Source organism: Eubalaena glacialis, chromosome 3, assembly GCF_028564815.1.
Source record: "Eubalaena glacialis isolate mEubGla1 chromosome 3, mEubGla1.1.hap2.+ XY, whole genome shotgun sequence".
NCBI lineage: Eukaryota > Metazoa > Chordata > Mammalia > Artiodactyla > Balaenidae > Eubalaena > Eubalaena glacialis.
In genome coordinates, this window is record NC_083718.1 from 169,704,075 (window position 1) to 169,721,708 (window position 17,634).

At 41.8% G+C, this 17,634-nt stretch overlaps 1 protein-coding gene across 2 annotated transcripts in view; it reads right to left on the reverse strand.

The window, feature by feature from the left end:
• KPNA6 (karyopherin subunit alpha 6) overlaps positions 1 to 17,177 on the reverse strand; it is a 49,840-nt gene extending 32,663 nt beyond the window's left edge. The window contains exons 1-2 of one of the 2 annotated variants that reach the window (XM_061184564.1): positions 17,079 to 17,169; positions 9,809 to 9,955 (exon numbers count right to left, since the gene is read on the reverse strand). Coding sequence is in view for 1 of the 2 variants with exons in the window: in XM_061184563.1 (XP_061040546.1) it covers positions 17,079 to 17,082 (4 nt within the window). In the remaining variant the exon portion in view is untranslated. Of the gene's footprint in view, positions 1 to 9,808; positions 9,956 to 17,078 lie in introns of both variants that reach the window. The other variant, XM_061184563.1, reaches the window with a different exon arrangement.
• Between the last annotated feature and the right edge of the window lie 457 nt (positions 17,178 to 17,634).

Consider the following 17,634-nt stretch of genomic DNA (forward strand, 5'->3'; position numbering starts at 1 on the left):
TCTTTCTTAACCCCTCAATAGTAGTTACTAATCCTTTCTCTCGAAACACTGTTTTCTTGGCACCACTGCCAACCTCATCCAATCTTCTCAGTCTCTCTTGATGGCTCCTCCTCCCTATATCTACATACTGGTTTCTATCTTCACTCTCTCAAGGTGATTTCATCCATTCCCGTAACTCCCAAATTTATGTCCCCAGCGCAGTCCTTTCTCTTGAGTTCCAAACTCATATATTCAACTACCTATGGAAATCTTCACTTTCATATCCAAAACTAACTTAATTTCTTACACCCTCCCCCCGCCCCCCACCCCAGCAATACCAAGAGCAACAACATTTACAAGTTACTTAATCCAAATCCTAGGTTAAAAAAAAACATCATCCTTGACTCCTTCCCTACTCACACCTTTTTCGTCTAACCTACTGACAAATCCTGAATGTATCTTGAATGTATTTACCTCTCTCTCACCCCATCCAAGTCACTATCACCTCTTGCCTGGTTACTACGACAACCCACCCCCAATCCATCACCACACAACAAAATCAGAGCATAGCACTGCTCCCATGTAGAAGTAAAATCTTCTTCACAATTTAAGGCGCTGCCTATATCTTCATCTCATCTCATTCAACTTTTTACCCTCAGTCATCATATGCTCCTGTCACAATGGCTCTCTCAGTATTTGGAAACTATCAAGTTGTTTCCGGATACAGTCTTCACATTTCCTGTTTTCTTTCTGTCCACAATGCTCTTCCCTAGCTCTTAGAATTGCTAGGTCCTTCCCCTGTCACACTAACCCAAAGTAAGCTACTCCATTTTTGTCAGAACACCCGTTTTATTTCCTTCGTTACACTATTTACAATCTGTATCTGTTCTCCTGTGTAAGTTCTACAAAAACTTTTGTTGTGGGAAGAGATATGGGAACATATGTATATGTATAACTGATTCACTTTGTTATAAAGCAGAAACTAACACACCATTGTAAAGCAATTATACTACAATAAAGATGTTAAAAAAAACAAACAAAAAAACTTTTGTTGTATCCCCAGCATCTATGATATATACAAATATTTGTTGACTGAATCACCGTTCAAATATCTAGTCAATACTTACTGAGCACCTACACTGTCCCAGACACAAGGTGTAGCTGTAAAAGTTGCCTAACAACTGTTTGCCAGTAAGTGTAGGGTAAGGGAAGAAATGTACAGCAAAGGAATCTTCCTTGTGACTGGAGTGGAGCAGAACTTCCAAAAGCAGATTTTAGGAAGATTTCTTCCTAGAAACCCAGAAAGCACAGGTTTCCTCCAGACTTGGTATGAAAACTGAATAGAGACGCTCTGTTGTAAGGACACACACACACACAAATAAAAAACTTAAAAAAAAAAAAAAGACTGCAGGACACAAATGGCTCAGAAAAAGACATTTTAGACAGCTAAATCCAGTGACCTTGTCAGTATTCATTCTATTTGACTTTCTAATTTGTCACTGATGATCACTTTTGCCTTCTTGAAACTCTACGCATGATTCTGAAGGCACCACCCTCTCCCAGTTTTCTCACCTTTCTAACCACTCCTTCTCAGGTTTCATACTGTGTTCCTCTCCCAACGCCAATCTCTCAATGTCAGTGTGTATCAAAATTCTACCTTTCTGGTCCTCAGCAGAAGCAGCCCCCTTTCCCAAGTGACCTCCCTTAGCTTCAACCTCCACTTTTACACTAAGTACCAAATCCCTGTTGTCACAACCTCTGCCTGTGTGTTTTTCCAAATGCATACTGGCTATCTCCACCTCACTTTCTCTCTCCTTAAACCAGTTTCTTCTCCTAGGTTCCCTAGTTAGGAGTTAATGCCATTACCATTCACCTGGTCTTAGAGTCAGCCATGAACTTTCTATTCCCCAAAGACAACAGGTTGGCAAACTGATCTTCACCTATACCAAAGATTCTCTCCTTAACCAAACTCTATCCAGGCTCCTCTGAGCCCTTTCTCAACTAGGTTCAACCTTGGCCTATCAAGATTTGAACAAAAAACACTAACATAGTTTCTAACAGCTCAAGGTCACATCACTAGATGACCCTAGCCCCCCTTAAAGTGCCTGACTGAGAAAATCTCAAGGCTGCCAAGTGAATTTACTGTTTCAGCCAACACCTGAATATAGGGTTCCTGTTTCCCAGGATCTGTGGGAGGGTAGGAGACTACCTTCAATAAGCCCCAGTAGCAAACCCAGTTGGGTTTCATGTGGACCACCTCCTCCTTCCTTGCATTTTGTAATTTTTCATTTCCCTGACTTTACTGAGCTCTCTCTCACCCCCACCTCCATTCCCTCATCCTTCCTTCAAAACACCCAGTTACCTCTGCACAAAGTTGAAATCAGTTCACACTTTTCCCTATTGCAATAGTATATTACTGATTAAAATCTGTCCTTACCACTTTGGTGTCCAACTTTATCTGTGTTTATCTTTGTTTACCTGTTACTACAAACTGGTTCCCACTGACAACCTCCAATGGCCCTGTTTTAGTTCACAACTCATCACCTCACTTCTAGATCACTAACTCTTTGAGAGTAAGAATGTGTAGCACAGTGCACAGCACATACATACTCTCAAATGTTCTATTCAACATTTTTAAACTTCAGTTTTCCAAAAGATCTGAAGTGGTTTACAATAAATTCAACAAAATAAAAAATATCAAACCCAAAAATCTGGAAAAGGAATATACACATTTGCATAGAAAATGGGGAAAGATGAATGCAGATCAGCAGAACCCAAGAGTCATTTAATTATTGAAACTGACTTGCATTTTGACATGTCAGCTACCTGTCAGCCAAAATAAAGCAATATGAGTGAGCTCTTACATAATTCTCAATATCCATGATGGTGTCCTTTGAAGCACAAAAGTTTTAAATTTTCACTAAGTCCAATTTATCTTTTTTGGGGGGGTGGGAGGCTGCTTGTGCTTTTGGTGTCATATCTAAGAAACTGTTGTCTAATCCAAGGTCATGAAGATTTACTCCTATGTTTTCTTAAAAGAATTTTATAGGGGCTTCCCTAGTGGCGCAGTGGTTAAGAATCCTCCTGCCAATGCCAACCCGAACACGGGTTTGAGCCCTGGTCCAGGAAGATCCCACATGCCGCGGAACAACTAAGCCCGTGCGCCACAGCTACTGAGCCTGTGCTCTAGAGCCTGCGAGCCACAACTACTGAGCCCACGTGCCACAGCAACTGAAGCCCACGTGCCTAGAGCCCGTGCTCCGCAGAGGGAAAGGACACCGCAATGAGAAGCCCACGCACCGCAACGAAGACCCAACACAGCCAAAAATAAATAAATAAATAAATTTAAAAAAAAATAAGTTTTATAGTTTTAGCTCTTTACATTTAAGTTTTTGATCTAAGTTAATTTTTTAAATTTTATTTTTACTGTTTTATTTTATTTATTTTTTGGCTGTACCGTGCGGCATGCAGAACTTCCCCAACCAGGGATCGAACCCGCACCCCCTGCAGTGGAAGCAAGGAGTCTTAACCACTGGACCACCAGGGAAGTCCCTAAGTTAATTTTTATATATGATGTAAGGCAGGAGTCCAACTTCATTCTTCTGCATATGCATACTTATTCTTTTTAGGCAATATATATATCAATAGCACATTAGGATAATCAAAATAAACCAGTGATTCACACAAGTCCTTTCTTAATGAACTTAGCATTAACTGAGATGCCTTCAAAGTTTTTATGATAGAACCAATCTACTAAACTAACAAACTCTTGTGGTATATAAGTTCCTTTCCTGTGTCAAGTTACTTATTTCCATGTCCTGCTAGAAGACCTCCGTCAGGCACCAAGGCAGGCAAGGATCATGATGCTCCTGCCAAAAAAAATCACACATCTGTGTCCTTGCCGCTAGATGTGAAAAGAAGCAGTCTTCTCAAGTCCAGTCCAGAATGCTTTCCAAAGTCTCTGGCCGTGGTGGAAAGTTTTTATCTACTAAATCCAGACTAAAAGCCTTTTGAAAGCTCTTTCAAAAATGCCAAAGTCAGGGACTTCCCTGGTGGTCCAGTGGTTAAGACTCCACACTCCCAAAGCAGGGGCATGGGTTTAATCCCTGGTTGGGGAACTAAGATCCCGCATGCCACAGGGTGCGGCCTAAAAAACAAAACAAACAAAAAATGCCAAAGTCAATCTCTAATCTCTGCAGAGGGTATGTTCCCAGGGAAAATTCAAATTTGATTGGTAATGATTTAGAAACAATTTGCTTAGCTTTTAAGTCTAAGCTCATACAGAACCCCCATTTTATTTATTTTTTATAAATTCTTTTTTGTAAATATTTATTTGTTTGTTTGTTTATGGCTGCATTGGGTCTTTGTTGCTGTGCGCGGGCTTTCTCTAGTTGCAGCGAGTGGGGGCTACTCTTCATTGCAGTGCACGGACTTCTCACTGCGGTGGTTTCTCTTTGTTGCGGAGCACAGGCTCTAGGCACATGGGCTCAGTAGTTGTGGCGCACGGGCTTAATCGTTCTGCAGCATGGGGGATCTTCCCGGACCAGGGCTCGAACCCGTGTCCCCTGCACTGGCAGGCGGATTCTTAACCACCGCACCACCAGGGAAGTCCCTAGAACCCCCATTTTAGAGATGAGAAAATTGAGGCATAACTTGCAGAAGGACCCAGCTAATAAGTGGAAGACTCTAATCCAGATCCTTCTGACTAAAGCCAAAGCTCTCTCTATTACATATACTCTACTCAACAGCATACTAGCCACAGGGGACTCCTTTGTTATTTCTTGGAAGAAGTGTGTCAATGTTTCTTCTTGGATTCTACCACCCTAACCATTGCCTGACTCAATCTGTCAATGACATGTGGTCCAGTTCTTGCCAAGAATAGGGAATACAAATATCAGAAGATACCAACACAGGGACTTCCCTGGTGGTACAGTGGGTAAGACTCTGCACTCCCAATGCAGGGGGCCTGGGTTCAATCCCTGGTCAGGGAACTAGATCCCACATGCTGCAACTAAGAGTCCGCATGCTGCAACTAAGGTCCTGCGTGCCGCAACTATGACCCGGCAGAGCCTAAATGAATGAATGAATGAATGAATAAAAGAAGGTATCAACACAAATACGAATGGAAGTAGAATTTTGTAGGGACTGGCAGTAGTTAGGTAGTCATTTGAAGGCTATTTGTCACTTCAAAGGAAAAACAAAAACAACCATTTGAGTTAATCCTCCCTATTCTGGTGTAGGGTTTGAAAATCTTTTTAAAAAGTTTAACACTGGGACTTCCCTAGTGGTGCAGTGGTTAAGAATTCGCCTGCCAATGCAGGGGACACGGGTTCAATCCCACATGTCGCGGAGCAACTAAGCCCGTGCGCCAAGACTCCTGAGCCTGCGCTGTAGAGCCCGCGAGCCACAACTACTGAGCCCGCGTGCCACAACTACTGAAGCCCGTGCGCCTAGAGTCCGTGCTCCGCAACAAGAGAAGCCAGTGCAATGAAGAGTAGCCCCCGCTCACCGCAACTAGAGGAAGCCCGTGTGCAACGAAGACCCAACACAGCCAGAAATTAATTAATTTAAAAAAAAAAAAAAAAGAAAGAAATACTTAGGCTGAGCGAAGGCACTGTGCTGGATAGAATATCAACAGGCACACTGGAATAGTGTGGTATTAGTGAAAGGAGCTACAAAGCCAGACAATCTGATTTCTGGTCTGCTACTTAACAAGTGTACAGCCTTGGGTGTCACTTATCTGTATCTCAATTTTCCTACCCTTGCCCTGTCTACCTCAGAGTTACAGTGAAGATCAAATGAGAATACACATGAAAGCACTTTGTAAATAGTAAAATGCTGTGCTAGTAAGGTAGGATTCGGTTTGGTAATAGTTTTTCAAACTTCTGGAATTTCTCTCAGAGCTTTTTATGACCAAGAAATACTGCAAACAAGGAAACAGTATGAAACAGTTCTGACGGCATGAGGTTCTCAGGGTGCTATTTGTAAGCCTGTCAGAACTGTCAGTAACCAAGACAATGGGAGAGACTTCTCTATGGACAACTGGATTAGTCCATAATGGGGCCATAATAAGGCTGCTCATATTCTGGCAGATCCTCACAGGACTGGGCTGAAGAATGATCACTCCAGGAAACAAAGCTGAATCTATAAATCAGGAGGTCTGGCTAAAAGATCATGTGGGAAAAACAATCTTCTGTACACACAACTATATATTCAAAGCTCAAGGCCTAAGTGAAGCATGGCACACTGATGTACTGCATCAACCAGATAGCTGATAGTCCAAGTTCTCTGATCCTAATTCTCTCCTAGGATTTACTAGTCCTTTTGGCCCTTGAATCTACATATAAATGCAATGCTCAGCCTAGGAATGGGGAAGTAAGGGGTGGTGAGAGACATAGGAGAGGCCCAGGATAGCTACAGTCCAATTTCTCCAAAAGAAAAATTCCAAATATCCGTTGTAGACTGTGCAGAATCTGGAGGCTCTTACCTTCCTAGGGACACCCCATTGCCACTACCACTAGGTGCTACAAGGAACTAAAATGAATTACTTAAAGTGGGAAAACCAAAGCGCTTACCTTCCATTTCAGTCAATGCAAAAACATTCACTGAATATCTCCCAAGCACTCACACTGCTCAAGGAATCAAGGGGAAAAGAAAAATCCAAATTGTTATCTCCAAACTGACTCAAACAGACAAGTGATTTATTATTCATTTAATAAAATGTATGTGCCAGGCACTGTGCAGAAGCTTCTGCCTTCAGGAAGCTTTACAACCTAGTTTAGTCTCACAGCATCAAGAACAAAAAAGATAATGAATCTAAGCGTGCAATGATGTCAGAGAGTGGAAGTGAGAACTATTTTTACTGTGTGGTGACCTCTGAAGTGGTCTTTGAAGGCTAGATGGTTAATATTTCTAAAGGTAATGGTGTAGGGAGGGACAGCAGTTTGCCAGGAGCAAAGATTAGAGATCAGAAAGCCCAAGGTTGGTTTGAGGAACAAGATCAGTTTGGATACAGAGGTATAAATACAAAGGCCCACAAGCAAAATGTCTCTGAGATGTAACAGTGAACTGCTGGCCCCTACTGTGCAGCACTATGCCCCTCAATCCCCAGTCTTCGGGCAAGGAGGGTTCTGCATGGCCTGTAGGCGAATTACACAAATCTCTCTGACTGGCTCTTCATTTCAACCTTTGGTAATAGGAGAAAGGGTTTTTCTAACAGCCCTTGTGACAAATTAAAAGCAGGATTTCTCTAACCTGTACATATTAATTCAAAAAGAAGGAGCTAGATTTGGGATGCAATCTTCCGAGGAGCCCAGGACAATATGGGGAAGAAGAGCCAGACTGAGAGGCCACACAAAGGGAACCCTCTCTGTCCTCATTAGACATGCTATGGACAGACACTCAATGTTGCCCCTCAAACCTTGTCAGCTCCTTCCAATATGATGTAGTGAGAAAGAGCACTGATTTGGGAGTCAGGTGAGTTGGTTCCAATCCCAACTGAATAACTATGGGCAAATTACCCACTATTTTGAGTCTCTGCTTCCATTACCTATAAAATGAGAATAATAAACTTTATAGCCCAGTATGATTGATGAGGTAACATGAAAGTGTCTAGGGTCTAAATGCTGAATCAATGGTATTTCCTTGTTCTTCTCAGCACCTACTTTGAAAGGCTTCAATTCCCCATGAGGGCAATTTCCCAGAAGTCAGAGTCAAAGAGGATGACTATATTTCCTTGCTCTCCATTAGCAGGTGGTTTTTCCTCTTCCTTTCTCCTAACACTGTAGCTCCTTTCTCTTAACCTTTATCCTTCTATTCCAACTTCATTCCCTCCAAAGCTAGGCTGTAAGAACCAATAAGCTAGAGTTTTTTGTTTTGTTTTTTTTTTTTAGGCCACACCGTGTGGCATGCAGGATCTTAGTTCCCCAAACAGGGATCAAACCTGTGCCCCCTGCAGTGGAAACATGGAGTCTTAACCACTGGACCGCCAGGGAAGTCCCAAGCCAGAGTTTTAAGAAAGGGCCTGTTCTCTACCATTTACCTCACCCCAAGATAAGCAATTCTAACCACGTCTCATTACAATTATTGCTTCTTTGGAAGATTTAAAAGCTGATGACTTTCACATCTACATCTGCAGTGTGTATCTAATACTCAAGGGGTTCCTTCTATCCATGTTCCATAAGCACCTCAAATGGTTAAAAAAAAAATTTTTAAGTCATCATCTCCATAAACCTGCTCCTCATACATTCCTTATACATTTCATTATCCACAAACCCATATCTGGAATTCTGAAATCAAAAGAGCTCTGAAAATAAGAAGGTTTTTAGTATATACAACACAAAATACATTTAGCAACAAAACCTGAACAAAATTAACATGAGACTCTTTATAGCCCTTATTAATCCCACTCAATTAATATTCAAATGATTTGCCTGAAAATATTAGTATTATTTGACTATACAGGGCTCTATCCCAGACCCTGCTGGAGGTGTTATGCACTCAAAAGGGTGAAACTGGTTCATGGGGGAGGGGGAGAACTTAGATATTACAATGGTATGTGGCCCTCCAAAGCTCAACCTTATCAATAAAGACTTATTCCCTAGTATCTAATTTTTCTTGCTGGATTTTCTTATTACATGAGCAGCATTGACACTGACTTCATAAAAGACAGACAAAAAGTATGCAAGAACTGTACTACAAAGCTATGGCAAATAGACAGCTATGACTGGGGGACTTTCTCTTGACTGATGGCTGAATCTTGAAGTCATATGACAAGAGGTGGCCTGACCATGCCTGTTTTGCCCTGTGGATGTTATTTATGTTTGATCCTCAGTGCTTTTGTGTGTGACATGGGTTTTGATAATTAAATTTAAAATTTACATTTTATTATTTAATTCTACAAATTAAAATGTGTCCCAATTAATTATGCCAAGTGCTAAAAGAAAAATGTTGACAATATCTGAACGACTATCTAGCAGCTAAAGTTATTTTCTCGTATCAGGCAAAAGTTACAAAGTTTACTAAAAATAATTTTAAGAAACTGATTTTTTTCTATTGTTTTGTTTTTGCTGGAAAATGAACAACTTTAAATGATTTTTAAAAATCTGATTACACTGTTTCTGTATTTATAAATACTAATTTGCATATGCAATTTGATACATTACAACTTATATAAGTAAATAAAAGTTACTCAGCAAATACAGCTATAAAACTTAGTTAAATGTAAATAGCTTTTTAATTTAACTTTTAACCTAAAAATCTTGTTTAGTCACTCTTAACCTTGCACTGAATAAAAAGCAAGCTTTATGCTTACTCATTTTATGTATAAAGCACAGACATACTTACTGTACATAAAAAGATATAGAGTATATCTGCATGTTAAAATTTCATGGGAGGGATGCATTAGGGAAAAAAGATGTCTAAAAAGGTTTCTTAGGAAGGTGATAATGAATGGAAAGGTTGAGGAAACAATGATATAAGGGATCAGGGATCTGTACAAGTCAGAAACTTGGGAGTCACCCTTGACAATTCCTTTCCCCTTATCCCCATATCCAATCACTAGTAATGGTCAGCTTTATTTCCTATTTCTGGACTGTCTCTGTCTCTTCTTCTCCATTCCTACTGCCATTACCCTAACTCAGATCTTCATGATCTCTTGCCTAGACTTTATAAGAGCCTCATTAACCTGTTCCTTTTCTCTTTATTCCAAACTTCTTGAAACAGTTTGTCTCTCCTCTCTTATTTCTTAGCCCACTCCAATCTGCTTCCATGCTATCAAAACTGTTTTTGTAAGACACTGATCAAGTGCAAGATGCTAAATTCAATAGACCTTTTCAGTCCTTATTTTGCTGGTCCTCTTGGCAGCACTCAATCCTGACAGCCATGTCCTTCTTCTTGAAATACTCTTTTCCGTTGCTTTATGAGACATCAATCACTCCTTGTTTTCTTCAAATTGTGGCTGCTGATCCCCTTCTTCCTGCACATTAAAGCTAATGAAACTTGAGGTTCTCTTTTCAGCCCATCTCCCATGATATACATTTTTCATAGGCACTATCAGTGATTCCCAAGGTCTTAGTTACCATATATAAACAGATGATCAATCCTCTATCTCCATCCCCAGACCCCACGCTTGAGCCCCAGACTTCTCTATCCAGTTGTTTTTTGGACACCTTCCCTTGGAGGTCACAGAGATACCTCAAAATGTCCAAATTTAAACTCAACTCAGTTAAAAGCATCACTATCCACTCTGCTGCTCAAGGCAAGAGGCCTAGGAGTCATGCTTAATTCCACCCTGCCCCAACCACTTTCAGCCTCCAGATGAAACCAATAACCAAGCCCTGCTAATTCAAATTCCTAACTCTTATTCTCCACTGTTACTACCTCAATCTCCATCAACATCTCTTGCTAGGACTACCACACTACCTAAGAACCAACTACTTCAAGAACCTCCTGGTTGGAATGTTATCGCAGTCTAATTCATTCTCCCCAGAGCAGTCCAGTAATATAAATAAATAAATTTGATCACGTCACTTCTGAGATTAAAACCTTTCAATGGCATTTCACTGTTATCAGGATAAGGTCCAAATATCATTCCCCCCATGCTACCAACCCACCTAGCCTACCAATCTTTTGCTTGTGAAATAATCATTTCACCCTGCCACTGACAACTATCCATAGATCAGCTCTCATTAGCTTAAAGGCTTTCCCTGATCCCCCTATGCCGGGGTGGACCCCCTTATTATATAAATCCATAGTACTGCGGACTGCCCCACTCAAAATATTTATCATTTTATAATGGTCTCCGAAGTATGCGATACAAAATCAACTGGGACATAGGAAGAAAAACATATACATATGTTGTAACTAACACATATATATGTATATAAATAACATATACAAATGTTACATATATATATAAATAATATATACGAATGTTACATGTATATATAAGTAAGGTTTACCTTTATTATGCATTAGCCTATTAATACTGGCAACTTTTATCTGTTGGTCAGGTGGCCAAGTTTTCCTGAAGGAAGACTGGGAGTTATACCAAGCAGGTGAAGACACTAGTTCATTCACATTTATCATACTGCACAACACTGTAGTTTGTGTGCCTAGTTAAGTGGATTTACAAGATAGCTAGTTTTAACTAAATTAACATTCACAAAATAAATAAACAGCTTAGAGTCCTATCAAGAAACTGAATGGAAGATAATGTTAATAATGCAGGAAGAGGAACAAAGAAACAGCAGAGCTGATGCCTCTGGAAGTAAAAGCTCCTAAGTACCAGAATTTCACCTGCCACATCACAATAAAACAAAACAAAATAACATAATGACCAGCTAATCAGATCTAAGTCAGCCAAAGATTTAAAATTATCTAGAAGATTATTTAAATTATGGACTTACACTCTCTCATGCACCTTACTCTGAATGTATAGTATGCTTAAAAATAATACTTACTGAATACACAATGCTATCATGATCAGCAAGACATTTAAAAACACTTGTCTTCATCCTTTTATAATATATACGGTGTATATATTTTTTGGCCTTGCCTCACGGCTTGTGGGATCTTAGTTCCCCGACCAGGGATCGAACCCGTGCCCCCTGCAATGGAAGCACAGAGTCCTAACCACTGGACTGCCAAGGAATTCCCAAAATGTGTTTAGATTTTAAAAGTTAACTTGTAACATCTAAAAATTTTTAATCTGTTATGAAATCATATGAAAATTCAGATTTCCAACCTCAAGGGGGAGAGGGATTGTGGAAAGGGATGCGAAATTATGCAGTAAGGCAACACTAGACCTACATTCTGTCCTGGCAACAACTGGCTGGACCTCATCAGATTGCATGGGACTCTAGTTGGCCCGCCAGTCTCCATTTGGTTGATTTTACTCGATTACCCATTAGAATTTAAGCTCTAGGATTTCACTAAAAAAAAAATATTTTTGTTTGTTTTGTTCACTGCTGTATTTTCAGGGCCTAGAACAGTAGCTGCCACACAGTAGGCATTCAATAAACATTTGCTGAAATTAACAAATAACAGTTGCCTGCCTAATCCCTAAAAATGTTTCTGACAAGTATTCATAATATGTTTCTGCCTTCCCCTAAAAGACAAATTCATTTATCTTTTATATTTAGCACAGGGCCTGACACATACTAAGTACTTTATTTGCTCACTGTATGACTAATAGCAATTAGTTATCACTTACTGAGTACTCATTGTGTGCTAAACACCATGCTAAAACGCTTTACAAGCATTAGCTCATTTAATCACCCTAACACTACTATGAGGCAGATGCTATCACCCCTGTTTTAAGAGATAAGGAGGGGCTTCCCTGGTGGCGCAGTGGTTGAGAGTCTGCCTACCAATGCAGGGGACACGGGTTCGAGCCCTGGTCTGGGAAGATCCCACATGCCGCGGAGCAACTAGGCCCGTGAACCACAACTACTGAGCCTGCGCGTCTGGAGCTTGTGCTCCACAACAAGAGAGGCCGCGATAGTGAGAGGCCCGCGCACCGCGATGAAGAGTGGCCCCCGCTTGCCGCAACTAGAGAAAGCCCTCGCACAGAAACGAAGACCCAACACAGCCAAAAATAAATTAAAAAAAAAAAAAAAAAAAAGTTTAAAAAAAGTATTAAAAAAAAAGAGATAAGGAAAATGAATCTCTGGAGATTAAGCAATTGGTCAAAGCTCTAATTGTATTACAGAATGAAATAACTGTAACACAAGATAAAATATGAAAAGAGCTATATGAAAGGCAAGAACAAAGTGCTACAGAATTCAGAAGGACAGTTCACTTCCAGTTTGGAAGGCATAACATACATATTTGGGAAAGGTCCCTGAGGGAGGTAGCATTTAAACTAAATCTTGTAGAAGAGGCAAGATTTTCATAGGAAAAGACAGGTGGGGAAGGGATTGCTTTTGTCACTTCCTCTACCAGGAAAGGTGAAGTACATACCAAGGAGGTAGTCTGAGTGGAATGCAGGATATATGGATAAATATTAAATCGAATAAGACTAGTAAAGTCAATAGGAAGGCCTCGAATACCATACCCTATGGGTTATGATTTTATCCTGTAGACAATAGGGAGTCCATGAAGGTTCCTAAACTAAGGAGAAGAGTGACAAGACCAGAAGGGTGTTTTAGCAACATTGCTGCAGCAGAACTGGTCGTGGTAAGGAGGCTATAGAACAGATTTAGAAGGCTCCTGAAATAACACCTTTACAATTTACAATATTTTCTGACATCTAGTACTTCACTGACACTTCACAAACAACATTAATAGTATTATCATATTTTCACATCAAGGAGCCTGAGACTTAGCAAGTTTAAAGACCACACAATTAACAGTCTTTGTGGGACTATGCTGTGAGAAAAACATACACAAAACAATTTAGGGAAGACATCAGTAACAGGATCACAGTATCCAACAACTGCCAATATAGGAAAGGAAGAAAAGAGTAAGGAACCAAAGATAGGTAAGATTTCTATCTTATGCCCTAGTGTCTGGGCCAATGGTCCCACCATTAACAAAAATGTAGGAAAGGTACACCAGGAAGGGTGAGTGAGTTTGATGCTTGTGGGACACTTAGTTTAGTAGCTCTCTAAGTTGCTGTTATGAACTGTGGGGCGGGTGGGCAAGGCTGGAGGGAAACTAAGAAATGGGCTAAATTACTTCCTGACCTGGAGGCATTATCAGAAAGGTTTTGTTGCTTGCAGCAAACCAGAAGCAGCTTTTAGTATCCTAGAGCCCAGTGACAGGACAGTTGCAAAAACATCATGAAGAGATCAGATTCTTTCCGTCTTCTCGACCCTCACCCTTAGAACTGCCTGCTCTTATTTATAAATTCTGCCTCATGATCCCAGCATTGCTAATGGCAATTTCAGAGTCAGAAAAGGGATCTTTCCTTTCCAGAGGCAGAACACTGCTCTTAATAGCCCATATTTTGGTTAGAACCATACTACCTGAGTATTTCCTCTATTTACTAGCTCTGACCTTGCTCAAGTTACTGAACCTCTCTGTGCTTCAGTTTTCTCAACTAGAATGTGAGAATCTGAGAAATAAACGAATTAGTATTACAGTACTTACTGCCTAGCACATAGCAAGTTCTATATAAGTGTTCGCTATTATTATAGCTTTCCCATCTCTCTTTTTTTGAAGCTCTCACACTTTGGTGATACCTGGGTTAAAATATAAACCGGCAAAAAACAACAGAATAAAACTTGGCAAATAAGGAAGGCTTTTTCAGAAGTCCTCCAGGCTTCCCTTCACATTCATTAGCCAAAATCTGCATCACATGCCCATACCTAAATCAATCACTGCCTAGGGAGATAGAATTACAATGATTGGTTTAGTTTATATCAATCAAGATACCCCCTGGGGCTGGGAAGGTGCTGCCAGATTCCTGGTTAGCAGGATGGCAGGAACAGTGATAAAAACAACCGATGTCTGCCAAGACTTAGTCTTGAGAGACTGTGGTCTCTGCTAGGGAGGGTTAGAAAAAGTAACTTCCAGAGCTGCAAGCCTCACCCCCACAGGGTTCCTAAGAGCAATGAAATCACTGCAAAGGTCTGTTAAGGCTAGTGAAGTCTGGCACAGGAGAAATTGTATAGGATATAGGCCAGAGCTCGACGAGCGTACTCTTGAGAGGCAGTGAAACACAGCAGGTTCTAGATTCACGGAGGTGTGACGCAGGCCATGTTAGGGTCCCCAGCCCTAGGGCCTAGATCACCAGCCTTGGACTTAATCACCTAATCTTCTCAAAGCCTGTTTACTCATTTATAAATGGGGATAACCCAAATTATCTCGGATTTGATGTTAGGATTAAATGTAAGGATACATTTCACCCCTGTAGTATAAGGATCAGAGAAAAAAACAAAAATAACCAACCCGCACACAAAACCCCCACAAAACAAAAACCCCAATGGCCGGGTGTTCAGAAAGACAAGGTGCAAGGTGGGATGGGAGTGGCGGGGAGGTACCTGAAATGGAGTTGCAGAGAAGAGGGGAGGCTGCCTGACTCTAGACTAAAACTCCCCTTCAGGACCCTGGTCAGGTTCTGTTGCTCTACTGAAGTACTTTCATTTCAAAGTTTACCAGAAAAGGACTAAATTTAATCACACCTGAAGTCTTCTTAGAGGTTTATGTGCAGCAAAATGGGTAAGAATCTCACTTCTGGCTTTGCTGTAACTAACTGTGTTATATTCTCTGAGGTAGTTTCCCCATCTGTAAAAACTGAGTAAATCGCTGCCAAATTTATTTCACTGGGCTTAATAAACTAAATATTAGCCCCTTCCCTTTGAGGCAGCGGTGTTCCTGAAATTGAAGGCCAATACAAAATCTATAACATAAAAGCCTCTAAAATTTTTAATTGATACATAAAGTTGCAGCTACAAAGACAAGCCTACCAGTCTTAATGGAGCATTCTGGAAACCAGAGTGCTTAAAGGAAAGGAACAAACATTACTGAAAACATTATTGAAGGTGGAAAAGAATCTGTTCTGATATTTATAGAGCCCTTACTAGTCTCCAAACACTGTGGTATCTTATTTAATTCTCAAACACCTCGATAACCCTGCCCCCTCCCCTCTTTCTGGAGATGAGGAAAGGAAGGCTCAGAAAGGAAGGAAAATAACATTTATCATGGACTGTGCTGGATGTTTTCCATATGCATCACTGCATCTGACATTTAAGTGACTTCTCTGGATGAGAGCTAGGAAGTAGCAGGCAGGATTATAATACCAGATCTGATTCTACAGTCATTGCCGTGCAGCTCAAAGGAGTAATTTATGTTTCCTCAGGATCAGGTTTCTTACAAAACTCAATCCCAGAATCTCAATCCCCACCCCCAACACACCCACAATAGTTGGGGTTAGCAATTCACTTTGGAGTTTTCCAGTTTCTTTCAGATTAAAGATTTCAAAGTGGGCCCACAAGCAAAATTACAAAACACCTTTACAACTCTGCCTAGGATTAAAAGCTTTCTTTCCCCCTTTTCCAGCCCAATCACTTGGGGCCAGGCCATAAACAACAACAGCTATAAACTAGGGCTCTGGAGCGATCAACCTGGTTTAAGTCACTGACTGTGCGACCTTGGGTAAGTTACTTTACCTCCCTAAGCCTCAGTTTCCTTATCTGTAAAATAGGGATAACAGCAGTATCTATCTCAATAAATAGGTTGTGCATATTAAATAAAACGTGACATGTAAAGCAATCAGAGCAATACCTGCACACAGGAAGAGCTTAGCAAATTTAATAGTTCTCATTGCTGGAGAAGAAGTACCACTGATGGTTCTGTCCCTAAGTCCAAAGACTTCACCATCGTATTCTCTCTGAGCACAGGCCTTGCTACCTGGAGTCCCTTTAGAAAGAGCAACAGGTCGCTCCTTTTCTCCTAACCAGGGCCAGGCCCAGAAACCTAAAGCCCCCGACCTATATATGACTACGAGATCTTGGCACTGGTTTTCTACCACTGCGAAGGCTGTCACTCTGAACCCAAGCGAACCACCCCATTTCCGCCGCGGCTCGGGAAGTTCTCCCGGCCTTCAGCGGCCCAGGCTGCCTTCGGCATGGCTGCCCCTGGTTACAGGCCTGGACCTGGCTCGCCAGGCGTCCCTTCGCCAGAGAACTCTCTCTGCGACGTAGGGAGGATTTCCCTGAGTTCCTCAGGGAACGAGTGAATCCAGTTAAGAGGCGCGTCGGTCAGACACACGCCTGGAGAGGGTTGCCTTAAACGCCTCCCGGGCCTGCCACCGGGAGCCCGGCCCCCGGGTCTGCCCCCGGGAGCCCGGCCCAGACCGGAGGGTCAGCCCCTTTCTAACCTCCGGGAACGCGTGGGATCCGGCCCAGGGCCACCACGTGGGGGCTCCAGGAGTGGCAAGGTGTTCCCGGAACCAGCCCCCAAAGACTGCTCCCCGCTTGGGCCCTAACCTGGCCCCAAACTGGCCTGAGTGGCGCTCCCGGCCTGGCTTCTCCCCTCAAACCTATCTGGAGGAGATTCAGACATCCTCTGCACACTGCAGACAGGCTCTCGCCAGACTCCAAGCCCCGAGACTGCCCAGCCCGAGTCCCCAATTGCCTGGTTTCCTTACTCACCCATCGCGGCTCCGCTCGCTCCTACTTGGCGGCGGCAGCGGCGGCAGCGGCGGCAGCTTCGGCGGCAACTTCAGCAGACAATATGGCGGATCTGCAGGACGGCAGCCCGAAACGGACAAACAACTTAATATTCAATCCCGGGAAGAAACGCGCTTTCGGCCCCAACGCCTAGTTCACAGCGACGACCGCATTTAAAGAGACCGCAGCTACTAAAGGCGGGGAATAAGGATGGAATATGAAAGGAGTGGGTGGAGAAAAACTGGGAGGGATACCTACTAAAGAAAGTTAAGTGTGCTTAGGATTTCTCAGCTTTTTCTGCTATTTCCTTTTTGTAGTGAGGTCTCCTCCCCTAGAAACTTTTTCTTCCAGAAAGGTATTCCTTCCTTTTGTGGTTAAAACCACCCATAGACCCTGAGCTGGATATGAATAAGGAGTCATCTGGAAAGGTGAAGTGACTTGCTCAAGGATATAGCGATAAGGAAATGAAGAAGTCTAGAGTAAACCCGATTACAATCTTATTGGGAGATAAAAAGTAGAAAAATAATGAGACCGGTAC